General features: G+C 57.0%; 11 protein-coding genes across 11 annotated transcripts; 4 read left to right on the forward strand and 7 right to left on the reverse strand.

Moving 5' to 3' along the window:
- Window positions 1-265: 265 nt before the first annotated feature.
- BCV69DRAFT_288520 (ClpP/crotonase) lies at window positions 266-1,490 on the reverse strand (the record flags this gene model as incomplete). The annotated part of the gene is made up of 4 exons (XM_025493630.1): window positions 266-490; window positions 554-738; window positions 836-1,100; window positions 1,281-1,490. 4 exons carry the CDS (start codon window positions 1,488-1,490, stop codon window positions 266-268), a joined length of 885 nt encoding a protein of 294 aa, XP_025345373.1.
- A 1,797-nt stretch (window positions 1,491-3,287) lies between these two features.
- On the forward strand, window positions 3,288-4,649 carry BCV69DRAFT_285194 (hypothetical protein). Its single transcript, XM_025493313.1, has 2 exons — window positions 3,288-3,898; window positions 4,035-4,649. Exons 1-2 carry the CDS (start codon window positions 3,478-3,480, stop codon window positions 4,466-4,468), a joined length of 855 nt encoding a protein of 284 aa, XP_025345374.1. The 5' UTR covers window positions 3,288-3,477; the 3' UTR covers window positions 4,469-4,649.
- A 491-nt stretch (window positions 4,650-5,140) lies between these two features.
- On the forward strand, window positions 5,141-5,962 carry BCV69DRAFT_253025 (hypothetical protein; the record flags this gene model as incomplete). Its single annotated transcript, XM_025490497.1, has 2 exons — window positions 5,141-5,767; window positions 5,846-5,962. Coding segments are annotated over 2 exons (744 nt in total), but the record flags the coding sequence as incomplete, so codon positions are not given.
- A 1,278-nt stretch (window positions 5,963-7,240) lies between these two features.
- On the reverse strand, window positions 7,241-8,732 carry BCV69DRAFT_78775 (hypothetical protein). The gene is made up of 2 exons (XM_025495529.1): window positions 7,764-8,732; window positions 7,241-7,401 (listed from the first exon to the last, which is right to left on the reverse strand). The coding sequence occupies exons 1-2, from the start codon at window positions 8,470-8,472 to the stop codon at window positions 7,346-7,348; spliced, it is 765 nt and encodes a 254-aa protein (XP_025345376.1). The 5' UTR covers window positions 8,473-8,732; the 3' UTR covers window positions 7,241-7,345.
- Window positions 8,733-9,191: 459 nt separating this feature from the next.
- BCV69DRAFT_285196 (hypothetical protein) lies at window positions 9,192-10,895 on the forward strand. The gene is made up of 2 exons (XM_025493314.1): window positions 9,192-9,570; window positions 9,667-10,895. The coding sequence occupies exons 1-2, from the start codon at window positions 9,262-9,264 to the stop codon at window positions 10,585-10,587; spliced, it is 1,230 nt and encodes a 409-aa protein (XP_025345377.1). The 5' UTR covers window positions 9,192-9,261; the 3' UTR covers window positions 10,588-10,895.
- Window positions 10,707-11,467, forward strand: BCV69DRAFT_78665 (hypothetical protein). Its single transcript, XM_025495528.1, has one exon. It carries the CDS (start codon window positions 10,825-10,827, stop codon window positions 11,425-11,427), a length of 603 nt encoding a protein of 200 aa, XP_025345378.1. The 5' UTR covers window positions 10,707-10,824; the 3' UTR covers window positions 11,428-11,467.
- A 1,315-nt stretch (window positions 11,468-12,782) lies between these two features.
- On the reverse strand, window positions 12,783-14,249 carry BCV69DRAFT_301364 (hypothetical protein; the record flags this gene model as incomplete). Its single annotated transcript, XM_025494552.1, has 3 exons — window positions 12,783-13,795; window positions 13,866-13,941; window positions 14,133-14,249. The coding sequence occupies 3 exons, from the start codon at window positions 14,247-14,249 to the stop codon at window positions 12,783-12,785; spliced, it is 1,206 nt and encodes a 401-aa protein (XP_025345379.1).
- Window positions 14,250-15,290: 1,041 nt separating this feature from the next.
- On the reverse strand, window positions 15,291-16,321 carry BCV69DRAFT_78863 (hypothetical protein). Its single transcript, XM_025495530.1, has 3 exons — window positions 16,262-16,321; window positions 15,397-16,187; window positions 15,291-15,330 (listed from the first exon to the last, which is right to left on the reverse strand). Exon 2 carries the CDS (start codon window positions 16,070-16,072, stop codon window positions 15,539-15,541), a length of 534 nt encoding a protein of 177 aa, XP_025345380.1. The 5' UTR covers window positions 16,073-16,187; window positions 16,262-16,321; the 3' UTR covers window positions 15,291-15,330; window positions 15,397-15,538.
- BCV69DRAFT_285203 (acyl-CoA dehydrogenase NM domain-like protein) lies at window positions 16,066-18,346 on the reverse strand. Its single transcript, XM_025493315.1, has 5 exons — window positions 17,938-18,346; window positions 17,037-17,632; window positions 16,424-16,948; window positions 16,262-16,343; window positions 16,066-16,187 (listed from the first exon to the last, which is right to left on the reverse strand). Exons 1-5 carry the CDS (start codon window positions 18,238-18,240, stop codon window positions 16,104-16,106), a joined length of 1,590 nt encoding a protein of 529 aa, XP_025345381.1. The 5' UTR covers window positions 18,241-18,346; the 3' UTR covers window positions 16,066-16,103.
- Window positions 18,347-19,036: 690 nt separating this feature from the next.
- On the reverse strand, window positions 19,037-23,216 carry BCV69DRAFT_314760 (hypothetical protein). The gene is made up of 2 exons (XM_025495143.1): window positions 22,998-23,216; window positions 19,037-22,926 (listed from the first exon to the last, which is right to left on the reverse strand). Exons 1-2 carry the CDS (start codon window positions 23,040-23,042, stop codon window positions 19,114-19,116), a joined length of 3,858 nt encoding a protein of 1,285 aa, XP_025345382.1. The 5' UTR covers window positions 23,043-23,216; the 3' UTR covers window positions 19,037-19,113.
- A 347-nt stretch (window positions 23,217-23,563) lies between these two features.
- On the reverse strand, window positions 23,564-24,565 carry BCV69DRAFT_285206 (hypothetical protein). Its single transcript, XM_025493316.1, has 3 exons — window positions 24,516-24,565; window positions 24,059-24,424; window positions 23,564-23,950 (listed from the first exon to the last, which is right to left on the reverse strand). The coding sequence occupies exons 1-3, from the start codon at window positions 24,528-24,530 to the stop codon at window positions 23,705-23,707; spliced, it is 627 nt and encodes a 208-aa protein (XP_025345383.1). The 5' UTR covers window positions 24,531-24,565; the 3' UTR covers window positions 23,564-23,704.
- Between the last annotated feature and the right edge of the window lie 153 nt (window positions 24,566-24,718).

Here is a 24,718-nt window from a genome sequence, read left to right on the forward strand (position 1 = left end):
TTTCCACTGCATTGATGCTCCAATGAAGTTCAGGTCGAGACTCGCAAGGCCACCACAACGTGGTTCTTTTACAACGCATCAGTCGCGGGGTCATTTTAAATGTCATTTGCGTTGATCTAGTGCGCATTCTGCAGAGCCTGTGGCTCGTTGGGTATGTTTGTACAGAGTCTGCCTTCCGAATAGGCTTTTGATTGTCTTCCATCTCTATCGTCTACATCCTCCCTCCTTCCCTCCGTCCCTCCGTCCCTCGATCTCTCCCCTTTTCTCAAGCACCAACAAAGTTCGGCTTCCTCTTCTCAGCAAACGCCTCCAGAGCTTCTCTTCTATCCTGCGTAGGCAGCAAATCCTCGTAGCATTGCACTTCCCACTTCAGTGCGTCGTCCAACTCCATCTCTGCTCCCTTTGAAATGGACAATTTGGCTGCGCGCAGAGCCAGAGGAGCTGAATTGGACATGGTCGCTGCGAGGAGGAGAGAGCGGGCGGGGGCGCTCTGAGGAATTGGGGCGTCTTGCTCGCCAGTCTCGATGGATGTTTCCTCACTTGCCCGAGGGACTTCGTCAGTCAGGTAGTCTACCAGACCCCATTCGAGTGCCTCGGTGGCACTTAGAGATCTCCCGGTGTAAATGAGCTCTTTTGCCTTTGTGAGACCTAGAAGACGCGGTGCACGCTGGGTCCCTCCTGCGCCTGGGATGATACCCAGGCCTGATTCTGGGAAGCCGATGCGCTTGACGGTGCGGTCTTATGAGCGGAAGAAGAGGGAAGAGGAGGAATGATATTAAGCACCGAGCTCTACCAGCAGCAGCAACTCCATTGATCCTTCCGCCTCAATACTCACTTGCCACTCTAAAGTCACAAGCAATCGCCAACTCCAGCCCCCCTCCCAACGTAGGTCCATCGAGGGCAGCAATCGTCGGCGCAGGAAAGGCCGCCACCTTATCAAAGACTGTTCTGAGTAGCTGTAGGAAAGCCACGACTTGCTCTTCAGTCATCGTCTTGCGCTCCTTGAGATCTGCACCTGCGCAGAATTTGCCTGGAGAAGAGGATTCAACGATGAGTGCTCGGAGGGGTGAAGGAGTGAGGGCGGTTGAAGCCGGTACGGGCTGAACGTCTTCCTGTCCTTGCCCCTGTTCTTGAGAAGGCCCGTGTCCGTCCTTGATAGCAGCGGGAGAAGAGGCCCGCGTGGAGTGGAGGGAGAGCGTCGAAGAAGGGGGCGTGTCGAAGTGGGAGGGTCTTCTGCCTACCTGAGGGAGAGCTACAGAGCCAGATAGATCATCTAGGACCTCCTCCATCTGAAGGAGCATCTCCCTCGAGAGGGCATTGTGCTCTCGTGGTCTGTTGAGCACCAGGGAGTAGACGCCATCGGGCGTGATGTGCTTGCGGCCATACACTAGTCGCTCGGGAGAGGAGATGGGGAGAGAGGCAGACTCGTGCCTCTCGCCCGCCGAGAAGGGAGTGGAGGGAGGTGTGACGGGGGCAGTGGCGGTGACCATGCCTGCGTCACTTTTCTACTCTACCGTGGGTATAAAGCGAGGAGGAGCGAAGGGGAGTGCAGGGAAGGAGGTTCGACGAGGTTGCAAGTGGAAGAAGGGTAATATTCATTAGATCGTAGTGATGGGTCATTCAAGGGGACTACCGGGGTTGCTGTGGTACACCTTGGTGCTTGGCTGCAGCCGCCCGGGTTCCGCCATGTCCATTCAATCCCTGGCCTTGCCGACGGCAATTCAAGTCAGGTCTATTCTCGCCTGCCTTTTCCTGCTCTGCTCTGCTCCTCTTTTCCCCCCCTTCGGAACCTGAAGGGTGCCGATGATGATCATCACTCCACAGCCGTGCGTGATACCGGTGAGGTCAATTGAAAAATGATCGAAAAATCGCCACTGCCTTGCCTCACTGCCTTGCCTCACTTCGCTTAGCGTCACACCCAGATTTGCAATTTGCAATACACCTACCGTCTTCCTCTTGACATAATCCGCCCCGTGAAGGAGCTGGGGTCGAAGCTGGAGAGCATAGTCATAAGCATCCACTCCACACTCGGTGCAAACGCCTCGGCCAAGGCGATCCGGAGCTGACTTTTTTTCCTCTTTTCTTGCAAAGCAAGCCGAATATTATCGTCAGCTATCAGACAAGAGGCCGAAGTGGTTTCAGGCATTGGGCACATTCCCTGAGTGAGCGCACGGAAGGAGCAGCGAGCAGCCAATGCCGTCCCGACGGGGACCCGTCCGGCTGAGGGGCGCGCGGAAAAGCTGCAGGGGACAGACAGGGCTGGCGAGGTGAGGTGAGCAAAGAAAGGGGGGGTTGAAAGCGCAGCATCAGGGCGCGTCGCCTGTCAGAAGAAGCCTGCCATCCCTGCCTGCCCTCGGACGGAATGTCACTTTCGGCGATTCGGCTGCCTGCTTCGCTCACGCACGCTCGAGGAGATGAGGTGAGATTTACAAACAACGGCCGGCCGGTCTTTGACTGTGCTTCCTTCATGTGACACCTTTCTGGCGCCTTGACACCGCTGGCTAAGCCACGACTCGACTTTCGAGAAAGACGGAGCGGAAGGAGAAGAAGACCGCCCGCGGCCCAATGGCGTCTTTTACTGTTGAGATGGTCTCAGGAGTTCCGTGTCATTGACAGAGAGGTACAGAGAGGCTTGCATCTCGACGTAGTGTCGGGCAGTGTCCATCAGTGGAAGACGGGGCGGTCAGCGTAAACACCTCCCCGTCTCGGGTTTCTTGTCGGGGAAGAAGTCACCTCTCCCTCGAGCAATGCAGTCGTCGCATGGCGAACTCATGCGAGGACTCCAGCCCTGAAAGACGCCGTGACATTCCTAGCAGCAGAGAACTCACCGGAGCGGATCCCGTACGCAAGACTGGCGTGACAGCTAATCTCACAAATACACATGCATGACACGGGAAGCTAGAGGGCTGATCAGCTCTTGATCCAAGCCCTGCCATTGTGACACACACTCTCACACACACACATCTCTGCACCTCGGGAAGTTAACAACGTTGGCGTGCAGCTATTTGCATTCCGAAGACGAACCAAATGAAGCTTGACCAGCAAAGTCAGGCGTCTGGCATGGCAGGTGTCATGTCCTCCAGAAGCTGCCCTGCGTGTGCGTGTGTGTGTGTTAGTCTTCCCCGCGCCCAACGCCACACGATGGCAGTTCCGGCAAGAGGCGCGAGACACGCGGCGCGGGCATAGGCGTGCGTCGGCACGGAAACAGGAAGAAAAGCCTCGACCTCTACGCAAGGGGGGGCTGACAGAGCCGGGGGCGCCGGCTGACAGGAGGGCAGCACCAGCACCAACCAGGAACGGTCAGCTGCTTGCCTCTACAATTGGCTTCCAGGAAAGGGGGCAGAGGGTTCCTGGCTTCTGATTGTATATATCTCCTCAACTCGTCATTCATCTTCCACCATCACATCTTCTGACTGACTCAACCACTCCAACACTCTCCACTCCTGACCCTCCGAGACCTCAGCTTCCACACCCGCCATGCTCGCCACCACGCTCTTCAGCACCCTCGCCTCCCTCCTCCTCGCCACCAGCGTCACCCCTACCTCTGCCCGCTCCATTCACTCCCTCTCCGCTCGCACAGAGTACCAAGATCCCAACTCGGAGCTAGTGGTAGACTACCCCGCTTGTGGCTACTACCGGTGCATCTTCAAGGACTGGACACAGGGTCAGCCGGCCTACATCAATTGGCAGAATGCCCCCTATGGAACAGTCAAGCTGCAGCTGATGAACGATTACAGTGATACCAATCAGACATTGGCATTTGAGATTGGATCGGCGGCCAGCCCTAGTCAGCCTGGATACTGTGATGCGGGAGACGGATTGGGCGTTGTGGTTCAGGGAACTCAATGTGGAAGATTTGAGTTCATTGTGCCCTCTGAGTGGAAGACCAACTACAACTGTGAGTACGACGGGGGGAGGGGGAGAAGCTGGCGGCGACATCAGCATCAGCAGCAGCAGTGGTAATGCAGGTGTTGGAAGGCAGAGGCTGACGCAGACGCCCCTTTGCCCCGCTCCAACGCTACGCAACCTCACAGACTCCGTCCGTGCCTACCTGGAAGGCGACGAGTCCGTCGAGTCCTACACCGACTTCATCCAGATTCAAGCAGCAAGTGGAGACTTTGCTCTCTCTACCGTCGCCATCTCTGGTGTTCCCACATCCACAGACAAGTCCGGATCAGGTAGCTCTTTCACCGGCACCTACACCGCGCCTACGGTCGTGGGAGAGGCAGTGAGCTCCAGCGCCTCCAGCAGCAGTGGTAGCAGCACAAGTAGCGGTACAACGGCAGCTCCAACGAGTGCAAGCGACTCCTCTAGTAGCGCCGCTGCTGCCTCGACGTCCTCGGCTGCACAGGCCACTGCCTCTGCAGGCACCTCGGCCGCTGCCTCGAGCAGGCATCTTGGCGCTGGCGTGCTTCTGGCGGGTCTGAGTAGCTTGATGGCAGTGGTGGGAGGGGTCTTGTTGTTGTAAATAGGAGAGAAGGAGACAATGGTCAGAGGGCAGGGGAAGGTTGGTCGTATGGACACTACTGTTTCTTTTGCGTGCGTTTCTTAGTCGGTGTCCCGTTGCCGTATCTACTGCTCTCGTATCGTGTCCATTACAACACACCATCCAATGAACACTCGTTACTCTGTCGCCTTTCCAATACCACCTCTCCCCCCGACGATGGTCCCTTCGCCCGAAGATCCTCTATCCGTACCCGGCGCGCCCCCTGACTTTTGGGAATTGACAGGTTGGTCGGAGCTTGAATGCTACGTCGGCGTGTGTGGCTGATTGTTTTGGCGTCCGGACGAGGAAAGGAGCCGAGGTGCGACTCCTGAACAAAACCCAACCTCACGACTTGGACGCTGCTGGTAACGACGACGAATACGACGAAGAGGAGCAGCACATTACAACGTACCGTATCTTCACTCGGACGCTCCTTTGTCGTACGACTCAGCATTTCGCTCTCTCAGTCTCACTCTCTCTGTGTTCCTCCTCCGCTCGCTCCTTCTTGAAGCACAGCCTGGTCACCGGTGCTGCGAAGCGTGCCAAGCATCTCCTTTGAAGTCGTAGCCGTCCCCGACGTCCTGCGCAGCTTTACCATCAACTCCTTTCGTAACATCGCTGACGAGCGTCCATATCGCCGTGATGCCGCGCCCGATGTCGCCAGCTCCCTCGACGACTTCCTCCTCAAATGTCCTCCCACCTCATCTCCCCCCACACCTCCGTCCCTCGGTCCTAGTCACCCGCAAAGACCAAGCCGCCTCCCTAACCGCCTACGAAATCCTCCTTGGCGCTTCCAAATCCTACACTCAAGCCCTCCTAGCCCTCTCTGGTGCTTCTACCCACTTTGCCCATGCACTACAGGAGTGCGCTCGCTTGAAGGGCGCTCATCAAGTCGGCAGTCAGCTTCACGCGGCAAGTGGACTGGAGTACCTCGTCGCCTCGCATGCTAAGCTCCTAGCCGATGGATTCTGGAAAGACTTCTCCATCCCTCTCCTAGAGGCATTCGATGAGCATCGCAGAGCTACAGCGGAACGGGAGCTGAACCACGCAAAAGTCATGGCGGAAAAGTCCCGACATCTCAAGGAGTGTGAGGAGCAGAACTTGCGAGGAGGTGGAGCAAAGGGAAAGGGAAAGAGGGGTCTCGATAGGGATTTGGGAAGTTTCAGAAGGGCATTGGAGGAGTTGCAGAGGCTCGTGGATGGATTGGACGAGGAGAGGGCGGGACATTACGTCGAGGTTTTGGCGGCAGAGGAAGAGGAGTGGGATAGGGTGGCCAGTAAGGTGAGCTGAAGCAGGAAGGGAAGGCTATAGCGAACAGCGTGGACTGACTTTGGGCTTTACTTCCATTGCTGCTCACAGCTCTCACACATCCTCCGGCTACAAGTCGAGGTCCACGACCGTCTCTCCTCTAAGCCCCTCTCCGACCCCATCCTCGAACCCATGCTCTCCGCCATCCCAGACCCATTCAACGCCTATGCCTACGCCCCCAATGGCAATGCCCATGCCTCTTCCTCCTCCTCTTCGATCCACCACGGTGACGGTGCAGGAGAAATCTTTAGCGTCTTACAGCACTCTGGTACACTTGGTGGTAGTCACCCAGCAGCAGGGGTCAGCAGCGTGGCCGCAATGGACCACTTCAATCACGATGGGTGGGGCAGCGGAAGCGAGACGCTTACCCCTGCCGGACTCCTCAGTCCTCGAACTCCGTCTACTGGACTCCCTCGCGCTGGATCTTCGGCGTGGGGATCACCGTCTAACAAGCGTGTACTCCCAGGTCAAGCAGCAGCAGCAGTGGCAGCGACGCCCGTGAAGAGAGAGGAAGATGCATTCGCTGCAGCTCCTTCTGTCCTAGGAAGTGGAAGCGGAAGTGCAGCACCTCCCACTACCACAAACAACACCACTACTGCATCCTCTAGTGGCGGTACAGGTCCCAGTGGCGAATTCTCCTTTGCTGCCCTCGGCCTCACTTCTGCCACTCACCCACAGACGTCTGGCGTAGGTGGAGGGACGAGCAGTATTGGCTCTCCCCTCTTTGGGAGTGAAGATGGGAGTGACGGTCAAGGTCGAAACGGGGCGGAGAGCGAGGAGGAGGAGGATGATGATCTGCAGCCCTTGGTGGTGCGACGTGATGCAGATGAGGCAGAGGAAATTCTGATTGACGAGGCGGGGCAGGGTGAGGAAGAGGGTGAAGGGGAGGGATCTGGATTGACGGCCGGAGGAGCCTCTTATCGTCCTCCCCTCCCCTCTACCAACTCCACATCCACCGTCACTGGCTCCAGGTCCGCCTCGTCTACAACGGCTCCTCCTCCTGGCTCCTCCTCCTCCAGTGCAAAACCTCGCGTGTCAACAAGCGGCAGCGCAAGAGGCGTAGCCGGATTGGGGTACAGACTCAAGAAAGCCCTATCGATCATCGACGACGAAGCGATCACCGACGAGGAGAAGCGCAAGAGTCTACACGAGACCGTCGGCGTCGGTAGTGTCGTCAGTGGTAGTGGTGGGACGTCGATGGATTCTGTGAATGGGGTGACGATGCAGCGATCACAAGATGGAGGAGGAGGGGGAGGAGGACAAGGAGCAGGAGCAGGAGCGGTAGAAGCAGAGAATGAGGAAGGGGATACAAGTGGTAGTAAGCACAGCCATGGCAAATGAGTAACGCAATGCGATGCGATGTGATGCGATGCCGAGGGGGATCGGACGCACTCAGAGCGCCCATGGATCAGCCTATTGTATTTAGTGGGGAGGACAAACCCTTGCGATGCGGCTTCAATATATACCCCACTGGTGCCGGCCTACCTGCTCTGCTCTACACTGCTCTGGTAGCAACAGTGGTAGTAGTAGCAGCAGTAGCAGTAGCAGTCGTCAGGCACTTTTTTCCCCTTCACCTGATGCGAGTCTCAATCGGCCTGCCGCACGACCTTGATCCGCTTCGGAGCTCCACCCCCGGCGGTCGTACTTCCCTCACCGCCACCACCATCAGCAGCAGCAGCAGCAGCAGCAGCAGCGGGTGATCTCCCTCCTTCCTTTTGCTGCACCTCCGTTCCAGGCCCGCTTTTGCGCTTCTTTGTTGAGGCACCACCACCATCGAGTACAGCTCCCACCCTTTTTGCATCCTCTTCCTCCTCTTCCTCCTCTTCTTCCTCTGCCGCCATCGCCTCCTCAATTCCACCTTCGCCCCGGTCGCACTCCTCCTCCTCGGCCCGCTCACGTAATGCAAGATCAATCGATTTGACCCGCTCCACGCAGCTGGGAGAGCGGAGCTCCTCTTGAAGGGAGGCACCTTGGCGGACGTACGTGGCGATTTGCTGCGCGACATCTCTCAGTGAGAGAGGGAGAGTGCTTGAAGAGGAGGAGGAGGAAAGGAGAGGCTCCCTTTCGTCGATCCAGCGCTGTAGGACATTGCGGAGCATGGAGCGCTCCTCGGATGTGAGTGTGGAGGGAGAAGCAGAAACACCGCTCTTGCCCTCTCCTCCCTCCTCCGTCAGGCTCGACCAAGTACCAAGTGCGAGCTGCGAAGGTGTGTAGAGGAATTCGGCCGCCGTAAGTCGGAGTTGCTGCGAGGCGATATCCAGCAGTACCTTTATCCTCTCGAGGAGCTCCGGCGCCAGCCCTTCCTCTGTCCCTTCGATTGTGCGATTGCCAACATCCTGCGCCACACCTCCCGCTCTGCTCATCACCCTCTGCAGATCTATTGCCAGTCCTCGAACACCCTCAAAGCCGTGCGTTACGCGAAAGTGCCAACCGAGGACGCTGGCTACTTCAAATTCATTGTCCAGAATAGAGGAAGACGTTTCGGCAATGGCTGCCTGGCGCTCTTCTTGCGCTTTACTACTGCTGCTTGAAGAGGAAGAAGAGGGAGCAGAAGGAGTGACACGGCTGGCAAATTGGGCGAGGGAGATGGGAGTGGAGTGCGTCTTGGTTGCTAGGAAGAGGGAGATGAGCCTGCGAGCGCATAGCGAAGAGGTAAGGGACAATAAAAGACTCGACATCACAGGCAGCACTCAGCCCCTCGCTTTCGCTCGCGTGCCCACTCACATGATCACCTTCACTCCCTTTCCACCTACAAGTGACCGTCCCTTTGCGCCCCTCAGTGGCCGTGCGACTGTCCTGCCCGTCTGTGGGAGCCAGAAGCGCTTAAAGTAGCTCATGGCCGTAGCTAGTACCCGTTCATGGAAACCAAACGCCTTTACCAGGAGGGGCAAGCGCGAGAGGTAGTACGACTGGAGGAGAGCAGCAGAGGAGTCATCGAGGGGGAAAGAAGTGCTGCCATTGGAAGAGGGCAGACGAGGATAGTGGTAGGAAGTGTGTTGGGAAGTGTGGGTGAAGAGGGGCACGGGGCGGACAGACCCAGACGCAGCGGATGTCGGCGCTGGCGTGGCGGCCTTGGACGAGGCGGTCGAAGTGGAAGCAGACGGCGCTGCGGCGGACGTTGCCGTGGTCATCTTGAGCTCAGCAGCCCCCCCTTAGCAGCGCTGTCTTGCTCGATGACTTGAGCGGGACACGGTCGGTATGGTGGAGCAGAGCAGAGCAAGTTTGGGCGGGCGGACAGACGCAGCGGACCGGGGCGGAGCGGAGAAAAGGGCTCAGGCACCAAATTGGACGCAGAGATGGCCCAAGCGCAGAGGCGGCTATCTCGGCGATTTCAGCCGGACTGGTCGCCAGGAAGAGGCGAGGCGCACACAAGAAAAGGAAGAAAGGATAAGGAAGAAGCCGCTACAAATAGAGGAGTCAGTATCTACACGATCATCACTGTCAACACCCCCTCGCCCCTACCTCGCATGCCACTCGTGCACCTCTCGCCCTCTCTCCTCCTCCTCCCCACTCGCGCCGCCAAGCACTCCCACCTCCCCCTTGTCCCTCGCTTCTCCCCCTCCCCCTCCTTCCTCACTACCTCTGCCGCACACGCCATGTCCAAGCCCAAGATCCTCCTCACCCGCTCCTTCCCCACTTCGCTCCTCGCAGAGGCGGAAAAGGACGGCAAGATCGAACTCGTCTCTTGGCCTCACAAGGAGAAGCCGGCGGATCGCAAATGGGTGCTGGAAAATGCAAAGGGAGCAGCGGGAATCGCCATCACCATGACTGAGAAGGTGGGCGCGTAGTGAACGGGGAGAAGCTGGGGAATGCGAGGATACTGACACCTCCTCTCCCTGCCTCCTCGCCATTCCTCCAACGCTCTCCTCTAGGTCGACGAAGAACTCCTCTCCGCGGCCGGCTCCTCTCTCAAGTGCATCTCTACACTCTCGGTGGGCTACGATCACATCGACGTCCGCCTCTGCAAAGAGCGCAACATCCGCGTCGGCAACACCCCTTCTGTTCTGAACGAAGCCGTCTCCGACCTCTCCCTCCTGCTGATCCTAGCCATCACCCGGCAAGCTCCCGCTGCCACGCGTGTGGTACGCGAAGGAAGATGGAAGGATACGCCCATCAGTCCAATGGCCTTTACTGGACCCTCACTCAAGGGCAAAACCATCGGCTTCTTTGGCTTCGGCGGAATTGCACAGACCCTCGCTCTACAGCTAGCCAACTTCGACGTGGCTCGTATCCTCTACAAGACTTCTCGAGAGCGCAAATTCGACTCCTCGGACGAGTACTTTGGGGAATTTGGAAAGGCACATTGGGAAGAGAGACAGACGCTGCGACAAAAGTGTGGAAAGGAGCGGATTGAAGTGGGCAGTGTGAGCTCACTCGACGCTCTAGCAAGGGAGAGCGACATTGTCGTTGTCCTCGCTTCCCTCTCTCCCTCGACAAAGCACGCAATTGGCTCCTCTTTCTTCGAGCAGATGAAGTCCTCCGCACACCTCATCAACGTCTCCCGCGGCCCACTCGTGGACACTTCCGCCCTCGTATCTGCGCTCAAAGAGGGCAAACTCGCAGGAGCAGCTCTAGACGTCCTCGAAGGAGAACCAGCAATCCCTGCTGACCACCCACTGATCGCAGATCCAGACGTGAAGGACAAGGTCTTCCTCCTTCCGCATATTGGATCGGCCAATACGGAGACGAGGATGAGGATGAGCGCACTCACGGAGCAGAATGTACTTGCGGGAGCGGGAGTGCCAGGGGCTGGATTTGAGGGACAGGAGGGAAGGATGGAGTTTGAGGTGTAGCGTAGCGTAGCGTAGAGGAGATGGGAGGCGAGGAGGAGATTGGCATGAACAGGAGACGGACGTTGGAGATCTACCCACGTACGGACTGTAGAGTCGAGATCAGATGAAGGCATAGCGATAATACCGCATACAGACTGCACTACAGAAGACAAAGCGAGGCAGGAGATCACACGACAGCGGTTGGGGAGAAGCAATGTATGGTATTGATACTATCGCGGACAATGTATTCTCTTCTCGATGGGATACATGTGTACTATCCTCCCAATCGTTTCACGATCATTATCAGCAGTGACGAGTCCTCTGCTGCCTCGTCGCCCTCACCTCCCCTCGCGATACATCGTCGCGCTGAGTACTTCGAGGACCTTGATCCTCAGGACGATGCCATTGTCAGCAACAGCGACGAGTCTGCCGCCTCCGCCTCTCCCTCACCTCCTCCCTCGAGGTATTGTCGCGCCAAGCGCAGGCAGACCCCGGCTTCTGACTCAGATGCGTCAAGGACCAGATCAACGGCAAGGGCACGGGAATGACTCCTCGGAAGCTCAAGAGGAGGACTCAGACGAAGAGGTTCCCATCAGCCATCATGATTACGAAGTTGCGGCCGACGCAATTTCACTATCGATACACAACACCATAGTCTATTCATGCAGCCTTACTCCTGCTTTGAGAATATACAACTCATCACAAGAAGCTCACGCTCTGTTACCGGCTGTCACTTTCCACTCGACTCCTGCCAAGAAAACGCTGCCTGGCTCGCTGCAAGACGAAGGCATGGTCTACCGTACCCTGACGACTGGGTCTCATGCGCCAACAGTGTGGACCTTGCTCTCAAATACCTGCTAGGTGCATTGTGAAGATAGCCAGGAGATGAGATCGGCAACATCAGGACTGCTGCTTCGTCAAGCGAAACGTGGCTTGTCGTCCTACTCTATGACTGGGAAAGTACTTCTTGTTCCAGTGACCGGCGTCCTTTGGCTCTCGTACCGATGCGTGTGCTGCATGGTTCGCAGTGTCATCCGAGTTGACTTGCCCACGTACATGAACAGCACTTCGTCACCCGCATCGAAGCCCAAGACGAGGTAAATACCTGCGTCTTGTACAGGCAGGCTCTCCGCTTCCGACGCTGGGACGCTGAAGCGCATCCGGAACCTCGTCAAGAGGCAAGTTGCAAGACGCGGCTCTCAGAAAGCTCTGGTGCTCAGTGAGGTGGGATCGCGTTCGAGCGCCGTAATGATGGCGTGCGCCAAGGGTGTGGCGAGTGATGTCAGTTCGGGGACACCATCTCGGAACGAGCCCGACCTGGCTATCCAGCCAGACTCTTGAGGGCGCGGCAAAGAGTCATTCCTCGTCGTTGCCTCTTTCCTGAGCGTCAGCTTCGTGCTCGAGCTCGTCTTGTTCCTCATTATCATCGTTGTGCTGTGTGAAATGATCAATGAATGCAAGGACGTCGGTCGCACATTGCATACATCAAAACCAGTGGAACTACATCAAGGTAAGGAAGCACTCACTAGTTGCAACGCATGTAGATCCCTCGGTGACATCGTTGTCTCCATCTCGTGCGACCACACCCCGTCCGACCGAGGCTTCCCTGTCGTCGCCTCGTCCTGGGCGCGAGCTGTGCGGATTTTATCCAGATGCGGCACTTGACCTCCCGCTCGGTCAGCCCTTTCATTTCCCCCCCCCGTGCTCCAGCACCCTCTCCACCCAGTGCCCGTTTTGGTCTCTGCTCAGGCAGAAGCTCAAATCTGTAAACTTTCTCACCCCACTGCCCCGAATATGTACCCATGCGTCTCGCATCTGCTTGGGCTCGACGCCCGAGTCCCCCCCCCCCCCCCCCCCCCCCCCCCCCCCCCCCCCCCCCCCCCCAGACTCGGCGCATCGTGTCAGCCGGCATTGTAATGGTGGTGTATGGTGTGGGATTCACCGACAACAGGAAGTTCCCGCCTCGTGCCTTGCCAGTACGGTCAACCTTGTATTGGTACGGGTGGAAGAAAATCGGCGTGGTGTCTTCCGAGTCGATCACGAGGTCAGTCGTGACCTTGCCGATTTCACGAATTACGGCAACGACCCGGCCGAGCTGCGACTTGTCGTTGGCATATGCAGCGTGCATGCCAGCGATGACGAAAGGCACAGGCATCCAGGAGCCTGCGAAGGAGTAGGCCTCCATAATTGAATCGAGAGGAACAATCCGGTACCTTTCAGTCTTGAACGATCCCGCGGACCGGTCTGTCTTGATGGTGAACGGTGGAGGTTGCCAGGAGCCGTGGAAGGAGTGAGCCTCTGCAGTTGCTCCGAGCGGAACGATCCGGTACCTCCCAGTCTTGAAGAGTCTTGAAGGACCCCGCCAGATTGTCGGTCTTGACAACGAAGCGGACCGGGACCGGCGCACCCATGTCTGGGTATCCCAAAGCCTGTAGAATTGCCAGCCGTTCGTCGTCTCTGACGTGGTCGCCTTGAAGACGACGACACATCTTTCCGCCGAGAAGCAGATTCTGTCCAGACCAGAGGGACGCGTCACCGTCGAAGGCTTGCTGAGCTGCGCGCGAGAGGCTCTCGTAGTCCTCGAGCAGCTGATGTCTTCTGCTCCGTGCGACCCAGGCCTCGGCGGCCGTCCTCTGTCGACGCCGCGTCTGCTCCTCCGCAGGCAGACATCGCAGCAGGACTTCAGCCAAGTCCCGAGCCCTTTTGCTGCTGAGGCCTTTCTGCTTCAGCTGCAACGGGGTCCAGTCGTCGGTGGGCGGAGGGGAAAAAGTTGAGGAAGGCGTGGACGGTGCCACAGGCTTGATCTGAAAGGAGATGCCTGCGAAGAGGTGCCGCTGTACGGGGTCACAGCCCACGAAAGTGTCAAGGCCGATGCTAGGCTCCCCGACGACGAGGCCAAAGAGGCAATCCTGTCCATCCAAAGCTCTCAGAATCGTGCCGTCTGTAATCGTGTAGTCGAAGAATGCATAGCCACCACAGGTCTCAAACGGGCGACACGGTAGATCACCTGCGTCGAGGGGCCCTCCGACGTGCCTCATGAGCAGGCCACGAATGTCGCTCATTGCCTGGTAGCTCTCTGCTCTGGGAGGTTGGCCTTTGCTCCTGCACCATACTTCCATATAGCCGAGATATCGCAGCATCTTCATCCAGGCCCGGTAAGTTGGGTCCAGAGCTCCTACTGCCTGACTCCGTCGGTGCCGCTTTTCGGGCCCCTCGAAGCACTTGGTCCCTGGAGTTACGATGTTCTGCAAGCGTCAGCACAACAGTATACCAGTGGAAGTCGGACGCAAGACACTTACCGTTGGCGCTGGCGACGGAGTCATCAAAGTTGGCCAAATTACCCTCTCGCCTGCACTTCAGCCAGTCAGGACTTCGCTGTTACGCCCCCAGGGCAAGAGACCAAATCGGTCTCATAGCCGCAAGGATTTCGTTGGTGTCTTCATGGTCCTCGATCCGCAGCAACGGGAGATGATGAGCAACCTGCCTGCTTGGCGAGATGGTATAGCGCAGGACCTCCCTTGGTGTCCTTCTCGTAGCGTACGGCGTGTGTCACAGTCCTGACAGACATCCGTACCGTTTTGCCAATGTACGTGTGTGGACCTCCCAGCCGTGTCGAAGCCAATGATCAGATAGGCGCCAGCGTCAGGCAGGAGAGACTCTGCTACTGCTTCTGGAATGTCCATCTGGAGACGATGCTTGGTGCACGTCGGTATCTCTCCCGCAGATGATTGACTAAAGCAAGGCAGGGCTACTCCTCAAGACCTCCTCGATCTCAAAGGTCTACGATGTCTGATGCAATTGAATATCCTCCAGTACCCTATCTTAGAGGCCTTCTTCCGTCATGCGTCGCGAAGTACACTCGTCCTCTGAGTCGAAGTGATAGCAGCAAGTAAGCACAATCAGCCGTCTGAATCTCTCTCAAATCTTGGATAGGGTGACTTACCAGCGGTATCAGATTCCTGTAGATCTGCACAGCGCTCTAGGATCTCTCTCGCGTCTTCGTGTCTTGAGCATTAGCCAATGATAGTCCGAGAGCTCCAAAAGGGATCACGATGGCAAATCTGGCACCAGCACAAGGTAGTGATCAGTGAATGGCTGTGAGATGCGAGTCGAACATCGCAGAGACACTTACGACTTGTGGGTGTTGAGAATTGCGCAGAGCTGTGTGTGTAAGCTCTTGGTGGGACGATGTATGAGGCTCTGCATGGCAAAGTGTGGAACTCAGACGAGCAATCCTCGATAGCACTTCTTGGCAAAGTCAGCGTGTGCTGTTTGTCGGGTTTGAGGAGTGGATATCGGCACACGCATCAAGATTTCGTCTATGTGCTTGACAGCGCCGACAAAGGCCTCGTTCTTACTTGTCACCAAGGTCGAGCGAGCATGCTTGTTGAAGGTTGGTATGTCTGCGCTGACACGATGACAAGGACATCGAAGGAGTGTGTCTTGTCTTTGCTTGTTGCTTGACTTGTATGAGTTGATGATGTCGATGTCAGGTGATGTGAAGGTGTGCTTCACAGCTCTTAGATGGCATGCTTGCTGCATCGATGTTGATGTTACCCTTGCAGCTTATGTATGCATAAGCATCGGTGTACTGAGTGCTTGGTAGCCCTGAGCTGACATAGTGATGTCGTAGGCCTGATAGAGTCAAGGCAGCATCGTGCTTGGTATCCTGCTCGAGTAGGGTGTACTGTCGACGGTGCTAGTGACCAGCTTGATCGTTGTTGTCCTATGAGATGTCCAGCTGAGTACGAGTGCATATAAGTCCTGCGTGCGAGTGGTGATGGTGAGCATCAAGGACTGACAGCCTCCGTAGTCTCTCAACTGACTTACCTTCTGTGCAAGACCTGCTCTCTGCTGTGCCAATACTTGCAGTGGTCTATGGTAGGTCGAGAGGGTGTCCGCCTGAGCAAAGCTAAGTCGAGTATGAGTAAGGAGGATAGGAGTGATGGAAAGAAAGGGAAGAAAGATCTGCTCAGCTTTTCTCGCAAGAGGACCTTATAAGGTAGCGACTCAGCAGGGTTGACCCGCCCCGCCCCGACCCAGAAACAAGACCCGAGAGCAATGGTATAACGGATGTGCCGGCTTCTTCCGTTGAGGCGGCGGAAGCGTGACGCGTGCGTGAGCGGAAGGGAGCTTGCCGCTCGCGGGCGTCATACTGTGCCTTGGCTATGGTGCGAGCTTGTCTCGAGTGTTGAAGGAGTATGTAGAGCTGAGGAAGAAGGAGCCTGAGCGAGTACTTCAGGATGAGATGCGCACTCAGTGAAGAGCTAAATCGCCAAGCGGCGTGAGATTCCCGCGTCAGAAGCTTGCGGGACCGGGAGCGCCTCTCCCCATACAGCGCGTCCCACTGTAGCATCTTCGCCGCATCTTCACACCGCCACTGCACGCCAAGATCCAGAAATGAAGGGTAATGAGTAGTTCCATAGTGTGTCAAAAGGCAAGATACAAGGTCAATAGGGACCATCAAGCGGATGGCAAGGGCGCCACTCGCGTCGCGCCGACTCATACGCGTCCCGGATCCTCCAGCACCTCCCAGATCATAGCTTCTCGTTAACAGGGTAGTTCCTGAGTGCTTGCCTCACTCCCAGGTCGGCAAGGATCTCCTCAGAACCTCCGAGAACCTGGATTTGCGATAGAGGAGCAGAGAAGAGGGTCAGGAAATGATCAGATGTTCAGGTAGGAGTCCTATACTCACAGCATCGAACTTGTAGGTGCGGTGGAACTCCTCTACGAAGCCTCCCATACCACCCTTTGTCAATCCACGACCTCCCAGGATGCTGGATAGTGAGGAAAGGAAGAGAGAGAGGTCAATCTAAGCTCTTGATTAGGCAGGAGCGCGCCATCATGGGGTACTCACTTGACAGCATGGTCAGCGACATCGTGTGAGACCCTAGTGGACCAGGACTTGAGCAAGGCAATCTGTCCAGCGAGATGAGTTGCAACTTCGTAGTAGTCCATCTTGTTCATCTGATGTGTGACATTCTCGAGCCAAGCCTGAGCAGCCTCGCACTGAGAAATGAGAGAAGCGAGCGTCTGTCGCACCACTGGCTGGGAGATAATGGGCTTGCCGAACGCCTTGCGCTGGTGGGACCACATCATGCACTGAGCGGTAATGGCACGAGCAGAGCGGATGGTGGAGCAGCACATAACCCATCGCTCGTGGTTGAAGTTGGACAGAATGACGGGGATACCAGCTCCATCTTCGCCGAGAAGGTACTTGGCGGGCACCTTGCAGTCGTCAAACATGACGTAGGCAGTTCCTGCCGTAGTCGAGTAGCTAGTCTTGATCTGCTTCGTCTCAACACCACCAACGGAGCGAGGAATGCAGAGGACAGCGAAACCCTCATCGGTCTTGACGGCAGTGGTGAAATAGTCAGCGAATCTGGCGTCACGCGGGCGCGGTAGAAGGTAGCATGTCAGTAGCTGTCACTGAGGCGATCGATGTCCACGAACGACGTTGACGAACTCACACTCCGTTGGTGATCCACTTCTTGGTTCCATTGACGATGTAGTGCGACCCATCTTCAGACTTCTTTGCAAAGGTCTTGAGACCGCCCACAATGTCCGATCCGGCGAACGCCTCCGTGATAGCAAGGCAGATGAACTTCTCTCCTGCTAGAACCGGCTCGATGATCTCTTTCTGAGTCTCAGCATTTCCAAACTTCATGACGGGCGGGAGCCCTATGACCATACCACCTTGAAGACCGTCCCCAAAGCCTCGGGCACCCATCCGTACGAGCTCCTGGGTGATGATCATCTCGCAGAAGTAGTCAAACTGCTCCGGCTTGATATCGGCAAAGAGCTTTCGTCCCTTGAGGTGATCTCCTGGACCCATTCGCATGGCATTGAGACCATTCTTGCCCATCTCTTGGATGAGGTCAACATCAGGTCGCTTGCCATTGGCTTCGCAGCGTTGTGCTACTTCGCGGACGCGCTCGTCGACGTACTTGCGGATCTCGCGCTGCAGGTGGCGGTGGTGGTCCTGGAAGTAGGGGCTGTGGAACTTTTCGGTGAGCCAGGTGGGCTCGGCGTAGGGGACCTTGGAAGGCGAGCCAGCAGGAGGTGGCTAGAGGTGGGGAAAGAGAAGGGAGAGGGGACCGGGGGCGGGGACGCGATGGTACGAGGATGCGGATATCAGCTCGCGATTCGCGCAAGGGTCAAAGCGGAACGGCGCCACCTCCGGGGGCGACTCTGGGCAGCACAGCGATGCAACTGTGGTGTGAGAGGCCTGACAGAGCCAGTGACCTTTGTCTGAGCCCCTCTACCTCTCTTTGAGCTCTCTACCAGCTCTCCCGCCTACATACACCCCATATCCGCACTTCCGCCTTTGCCACTTTTCTCACTCCCTCGCTCGCCGGCTCAGATACTCACCACAATCTGCTCCTCCTCACCAGAGACCTGTCCAATGATGAGCCTCTTGTATTGAGGCTTCATGAGAATCTCATGCTTGTGCAGTCCAAAGAAGACCTCTGTGGCGTCCTGTCCAGCCACTTCGGGGTCGCAGAGGACCGTCTCTCCACCAGGGTGCAAGGCGGCAAACTTGGATACGTCGTAGATGAGCGAATCGATGACAATCCAGAGGTCTCCCTTCTTGTTGTGCTTTTCGACTTCGCTGGCCTCGATTTGCTTGCGCTCCACGGGCTTGTTTTGGGCGGACTGCTGTTGCTGCGACATTGTGATGGGTGAGAGGGGAGGGTGGTCGGTGCGGATAAAGGTGTGTGGTTAGGATGCGATGAGAGATCGACTGATATGGCTAAGCTGTTCTATGCTTGCTCAACAGTGAGTATATCAATGGGTAGGAGTTCAACAAGGGACGAAGATGTCTGTTGGCAAAAAGGAAGAGAGAGGGGGGCGGGGGATTGGCAATCAAGAGCGTCTGGGCGTGGTGTAGCCAAGCTGTGCGGTATGCGCCTCCCGCCTCCGCTGTTCCGGCTGAAGGTGCAGCCTCCCCGACACGCGCGTCGCCCGAGCCGGTGGAAAGAAACACACTGGTGCAGTGCCTGGGCAGTGGCACTGTGGGTCCTTCCCCCGCAAGTGTGAAAATCACAAGGGAGGGGGGCCGCCTTTCGCAGCAGAGCAGAGCTGAGCAAGAAGCTGACGAGACACACACATCACTTCACTCGACTCTGCGCCCAACCGAGGGGACAGACACTACAGTCCGCTTCCCTCTACCCCGCACTACCGGCACAAGAGGGCGAGTGCGGGGATACCGCCAAGGACTCCGCGCTGCCTCCGGGGCCCCCCATTCCCCTCCTCCTTTCCCCTTCGCCCTACTCCTTGCAGCAAACTCGCCCACGATCTCCCACGACCGCACAACTCGCGGGGCATGCACACCCTGCCGCGTCGGCTATACCAGACACAAGTGTCCTTGCCGGGCGATCCGAGCCGAGCCGGACACATGGACAGGCGTGAAGTTGTAGTATACGCTTGCCATACCGGCCTCGAGTAGGTGATGCAATGCAACGCACATGCTGGAAGTGTACTAGAACGTCTTGCGTATGTATGATATGATATGATACAAGTGCATCTCCTCACACCTCCACTTCTTCACACCTCCATCTCCACCCCTTCCCCACCCTTTTGCGACTTCTTTACATCAAACTTGTTCATCAACTTCTCCCCTCGTCCCCTCAATTGACCCAATGCGCTATCCATCACCCTCACCACCTTTGGATCATCTTCCCCAGCGAGATTTGCCCCACCAGCATTGGTAGAAGTGAGGTTGCTGAGTGGATGACGAGATTGAGAGACGTGTCGTTGGGCACGACGAACTAGGTCGAGGGGGGAGCCAGAGGAGTGGGCGGGAGCCTTTTCTGGGTCAGAGGGAACACGGCGTAGCTTCTGACGGAGGGAAGAGGAGGAAGAAGAGGAGCGGGAAGAGGAGCGGTGGAGGCGGGCATCGCCGTTGCCAGGATGGCCAGCCCCGTCAACACCGTCCTCACCCTCTCCACCATCGTCCGAAGATGACGATGGAGAGCTATCGCTATCGTCCCCTCCCCCAACCCCATCTCCGTCTCCGCCATCGAGCTCATCTCGTCGCCCAGCACCTCTATTCCCACTCCCCTCTTCGGCCTCCCCCTCTCCCTCCACCACCAAACCCTTGCTCACAGCCAGTCTCCAAGCCTGACAGACCTGAGGCAAAGAGCCACCCGTGTCGGTAATCTTGCTATGCAGCGTGCTCACCCCCGTCACTAGAGCCAGCTTGATACGGATCGTACCCAGCCGCGTCGTAGGCCAGGTACAGTGCTCCTTGAGCAGTGCTTCCTGATTTTCAAAGGGGAGGTACTGCTGCGAAAGCCAAGAGACGACCTTGCGCTCCTCTTCCCCGTCCCAGAGCGGTAGCTCCAGTTCTTGAGCACGACCATCGACTACATCCCGCAGCCAGCAGACGCCCAATGCTCGAGTCCTCTTGCGACCCAGCTTGTCCTTACCGTCTAGTCGGATCAGCAACGGTGAGGAGCCCCTCTTGAAGACGGGAATGCGCACAGGATTGGACGCTAGACGCTGCGTGTACGATAGCGTTCCTTCACCCTCGGTCTCGCCGTGCTTGGAGTGCAGCTTGGCGCGAGAGGAGAGAGTCTTGATCACCAGTGGGCAGCCCGCATAGTGCGACACTCTGCCATCCCTTATCCCAATCTGGATATTCTTGATGTGCACGACGCCAATCTCGAGTGGAGAGACGGGCACGCCCGGTCCGCCTCTAGGCACACTTACGGATCGCCCCTGCTCCTGTACCTCTCCTTGCTGCTGCTGCTGCTGCTGCTGCTGCGCCTCTCCTCCGTCTACCGAGCGGAAGAGCATCGAGACCTTGATTCTACCACTTCCACCTCCACCCGCAATAGGGTACCAACCAGCGCTCAAACTCTTGCCGTCAAATACCTCCGACAGCTTGATTGGCACCACACCCAAAATCGGATCGTCCTCGTCTAGCTTCTTCTCCCTGACTACGAGCAGCATACGTGCGGTAAAGACATTGAGGATGACCTTTTCCGTGCAGGCATTGAAGATGGGGCGGTAGTCGGACACCTTTGTCCTTGTACGGTAGACGAGCTTACCTTCGAGGATCACTTCTACGTAGGAAGACGGCGCCTCGTCAAAGGCCTGATCGTCCATTGTGTCTTCGTCTGGGATGGAACGGCCAGAGAGGGGTGTGCGTTTGGACATCTTGAGGGTAGAGCCCTTGGGAGCCACTGTAGACTTGTTGGACAGAGCAGAGACCTCGTGGATTTGTACAGAGAGGATGCCCGACGGGTGGGCTTGCGACGGAGTTATGTACTCTACCGCCGGACGCTTCGAGTCCTTTTCTTGCTTCTGCTGCTGGTCCTTTGACTCGTCATCGGCGTCTCCTGCCTGAGCGTCGTCCCTTTTCTCCCCCGGATCTTTCCTCGCCGTAGGCTCCTTTTGCAAAGCCACCTTTGGAAGGAAGCGAGCTGACCATTCCACCATTCCACCCCTCTGCGTTCCCGGCCTGACACCGCCCAGCTGCTCATGCCTCTTCACCTCCTCGCCAGGTCTGCTCAACAATTCGCTCAGCTCGATGCCGACAAAGCCCAGAAAGTCGTCTTGACCCACGTCCGAGTCGTACAGCTCAATCCCCACGCGCTCTTCTGCCTTGACCACCTCCTGGGGCACGAGTAGAGCCGCCGACTCGTTGAAGCGAGGATTGAGCTCATCCACCAGCACCCTCGTGCTGTACATTGGCTTCCCCGACCTCGACCATGTCACAATGGCATAAGCATCGCTGGAACCCATCAGATCCGCCCTCTCCAATCCCTTGATACTGTGAATTGTCACGACCACCACACCCAACGCCAGAATCTTGCGCTGGACTCCATCGCTTGCAATGAGGTCTGCCAGGTCTAGTGTCATGGATTTGGGGGCCGTCAGAGCAGCCAGCGAGCTATCGATGGACGTCTGAATAAAGTCCGCAAGTGGTTTAAAGTCATTCAAGGACACCAGTTTCAAGGGCAGGACGTTGATGGTGAGCCTCGGTAGACTTGTGAAGCTGATCAATGTCTGGCCGAGGAATGGGGGCGAGGAGATGAGGTGGATTCGTAGCCGGACTGTGCCTACCAGACCTTTCAGATGCACCTTGACCGGTAGCATAGCTGCTACAGGTCCCAGCTTGGCCATGAGGTACAGCAGCATCTGCACATCTTCCGCCATGCCGAATTCTTGCCGTTCCTTCTTCTGTCGACCTCGATAGGCAAAGCTGACACTGAGGTTCACGTAGCGGTCGTTTGGGTCGTGCTGTTCACGCAGCATGGCCGCTTCAGGGTCCGTCTCCTTTGCGTGCTGTTCGCGAGCGGCGCCAATCTCGCTGGAGAGCTCGTCCTTGCCAGATCCTCCCTCTTCCTTTTCCTTTTCCGTGCTCCCACTAGAGTTCGATTGTCCCTGATCGTTCTCCCACTCCGTGTCGGGCAGGAGCGTGGCAGACAAGATCCTCAGAGGGTTCGCTCCCTGTGTAAAGTCTGCTACTTTACACTCGGTGAGAAAGGAGGGCAGATTGGCCTGCAGCATGTCCTCCAGCGTATCCTTGAGCGAGTCGAAGAACTCGGGTTCTAGAGCGGGCCAGATCTCACCAAGGATCTTGTTGGCCCATTCCGCCGATTCGGGCCAGTGACTAGCGGCAATCTTCTCCCCTCTTTGCTCCTCGCCTTCCGCATCGCAATCCTCGAGGGCATCTTGTAGTCTATTCTGTACCAGCTGAGGTAGAAGGGCGCCGAAGAGCAGCGCCGAGACGACAAAGAGCGCAATCGACTTGAGATTCGGTAGCAAGGCCGCTAGTATGGCGGTCCAGACCCCCAGAACGACGAGCAGAGCTTTGCGGATGCGCGGCGCACTGCTATCCAGAGCGGCCTGATAGCGAGGCCGCAAGGGATCGTGAAAGGGGAAAGCGGGGATAGCACTTGTGCCTGATCGCTTGCCCTGATAGATGCCCTGATTCCCACCCAGCTCCTGCCGCTTCTCCTCGGCAGCGTGGTCTTTCCGCCTTTCTCCAGACCTGGGAACGTAAGAACCAATCTCTTCTGCCTCTTCAAGCCCTCCTTCGTACTCTTCCTCTGTAACGTCCCGAACGTTCTCCAATAGGCCATGCGTCACTGGATCTCTCACCGTCCTGGCCGAGGTCGAGCGACCGAGGAATTCAGAGGTGACGGCTTCTGCCCTTGAGCGATCGGGATCGCTGGAGTGCTGAGGGGCTGAGCCGCCGTGCGTCATGTCCTGGGACGGGGCGTCTTGAGCGCTACCGACATGGTGATTACCGTCTCGTGAATCGTTTTGCTGGGCACCGCCTTCGTGAACGCCCTTGTATCTATTGCGAATCGTCTCAATGGGGTTCTTGGCCATGTGATACCCAGTCTGAGGTGAGGGGGAAAGGGCAAATCAGGACCTCTGCCGCTACCTCTTTGCCCTGTACTCCCTACACTCACCGCATCGGTCTTGGCCTTGGTCCGATCAGCCAATTCGGAAGGCATGGTGGTATAGAGCGCGCCTCTTGGCTCACTTCAGGTCGTTCGCTACTTTCTGGAACCTGCTAGTCTCGAAGAATGGGAGCCATCTCGTAGTGGTGATGGACGTTGTTAAGTCACCACTCCACGACTGCCTAGAATCGAATGCAACCAACTGTCCGTCCAGGTCCTTCCTGCCGGGTCTTGCTTGATCGCGAAGAATGGGCTCGGCGGTGCAGCGTGGTGACGTCGGTCAGGTGTCCGTCTTCTCCGCACGGCCCAACGCACACGCCCAGTCGCGAGGCGTCACACACACCCACAGCCTACGGACGGAAAGGGGCAAGCGGAGGTGAAGGCTGAGAATCGAAGTCAGGTCACTCAAGGATATCATCGAGGTAATGAAAGATGTATTGGTTTACGAGGGCTACGGGGAAAGGAAGAAAGGGGATCCAATCCTTGCAAACAGCAGAGAGGGGATGAAGAACACTAAAAGCAGCGAGACGAGACTCCTGCGAGAAAAGCCTACTCAACGGTGCAACTCTCTTTGTCCTGCGCGATGCGAATGGGGGTATAGTCAAGGAGGGTTCCGGCTGCATCGAAGCCCCCCTTTACGGTATCTTTGTGAGTGCCAATGTAGAGAGACGATGCGCCGTCAACTCTTGGATGCTAAGTCACTGAGCTCCTCAGCTTTACACGCCCATCTCGGACTGCTTCTGAGCACGGGTCTGAGCGTGCGAAGCATTCGTCTTTCGTGTAGAGTCGACGTTGAGCTTTGCCTTTTCGTAGGTCTGGGAAGTAGCCTGGGTGTTGTTCTTCTTGATTTCCAGCTCCTTGGTAAGGCGCTCCTTGTCAGCAAGGACCTTTTGGTGAGCAGTCTGGGCACGCTCAAACTTCTTGTTTGCCTTGTGCTCCTCCTTGGTGCACTTGTTCAGGCGCTGTCGAAGGGGCAGAGAGGAAGGCGATCGGATCAGCGATCAGAATAGGCGATACCAAGGCGATCCTGCCGAGACTCGAGTCCAGGCCAACTCGATGCGCTAACTCACCTTGAGCGCTTGCTGCTCGGCCTTCTTGGCCTTGGCAGCAGCCTTTTCAGACGACTTGGCATCACTCAGAGCATGCGACATTGACTTTTCCTCGTCCTTTTGCTCCTTCTTCATCAGCTTCTCATACTTCTTCTTTTCGCTGGCTGACATTTCAGGGGCAGCAGCGGGAGCGGCGGCAGCAGCAGGTGCAGCGGACGCACCGGAGTGCTGAGCAGAGCCATTGGTGGTGGGCGCAACATTCGAGGCAGTAGTGTGCTCGGTTGCGGCAGGTGCGGCCGATTCGTGTGGAGCCGAAGCGGCAGGAGCGGCGCTCTGGTCGTAGGTAGGGTATGCCTGGCCGGCGTCTACGCCATTGGTGGTGGGAGCCTAGCGTGGAAAGGAGCGATAGCAAATGCAAAAAAGGTAAGACAGAGCTTCGAGCGCGATCACGACGGAGAGGCTGCATCCAAGCACTTACAGTCTGAGTGGCCATGTTAGTTGATGGAAACGCGGGTGACTGGCAAGATTAAGATGCGGATGCAATGATGGGAGAAGGGGGGCGTGTACCGGACCACCATTTTTGCCCTTCGCTAGATTATATACCGGATGCCTACGCCCGTCGTGGGAACTCCTACGTAATCGGCCTCTGAATGCACGAGTGGGACCATGACTTGGGCCAGA

The sequence above is a fragment of the Pseudomicrostroma glucosiphilum genome (genome assembly GCF_003144135.1).
Source record: "Pseudomicrostroma glucosiphilum strain MCA 4718 unplaced genomic scaffold BCV69scaffold_17, whole genome shotgun sequence".
NCBI classification, from domain to species: domain Eukaryota; kingdom Fungi; phylum Basidiomycota; class Exobasidiomycetes; order Microstromatales; family Microstromataceae; genus Microstroma; species Microstroma glucosiphilum.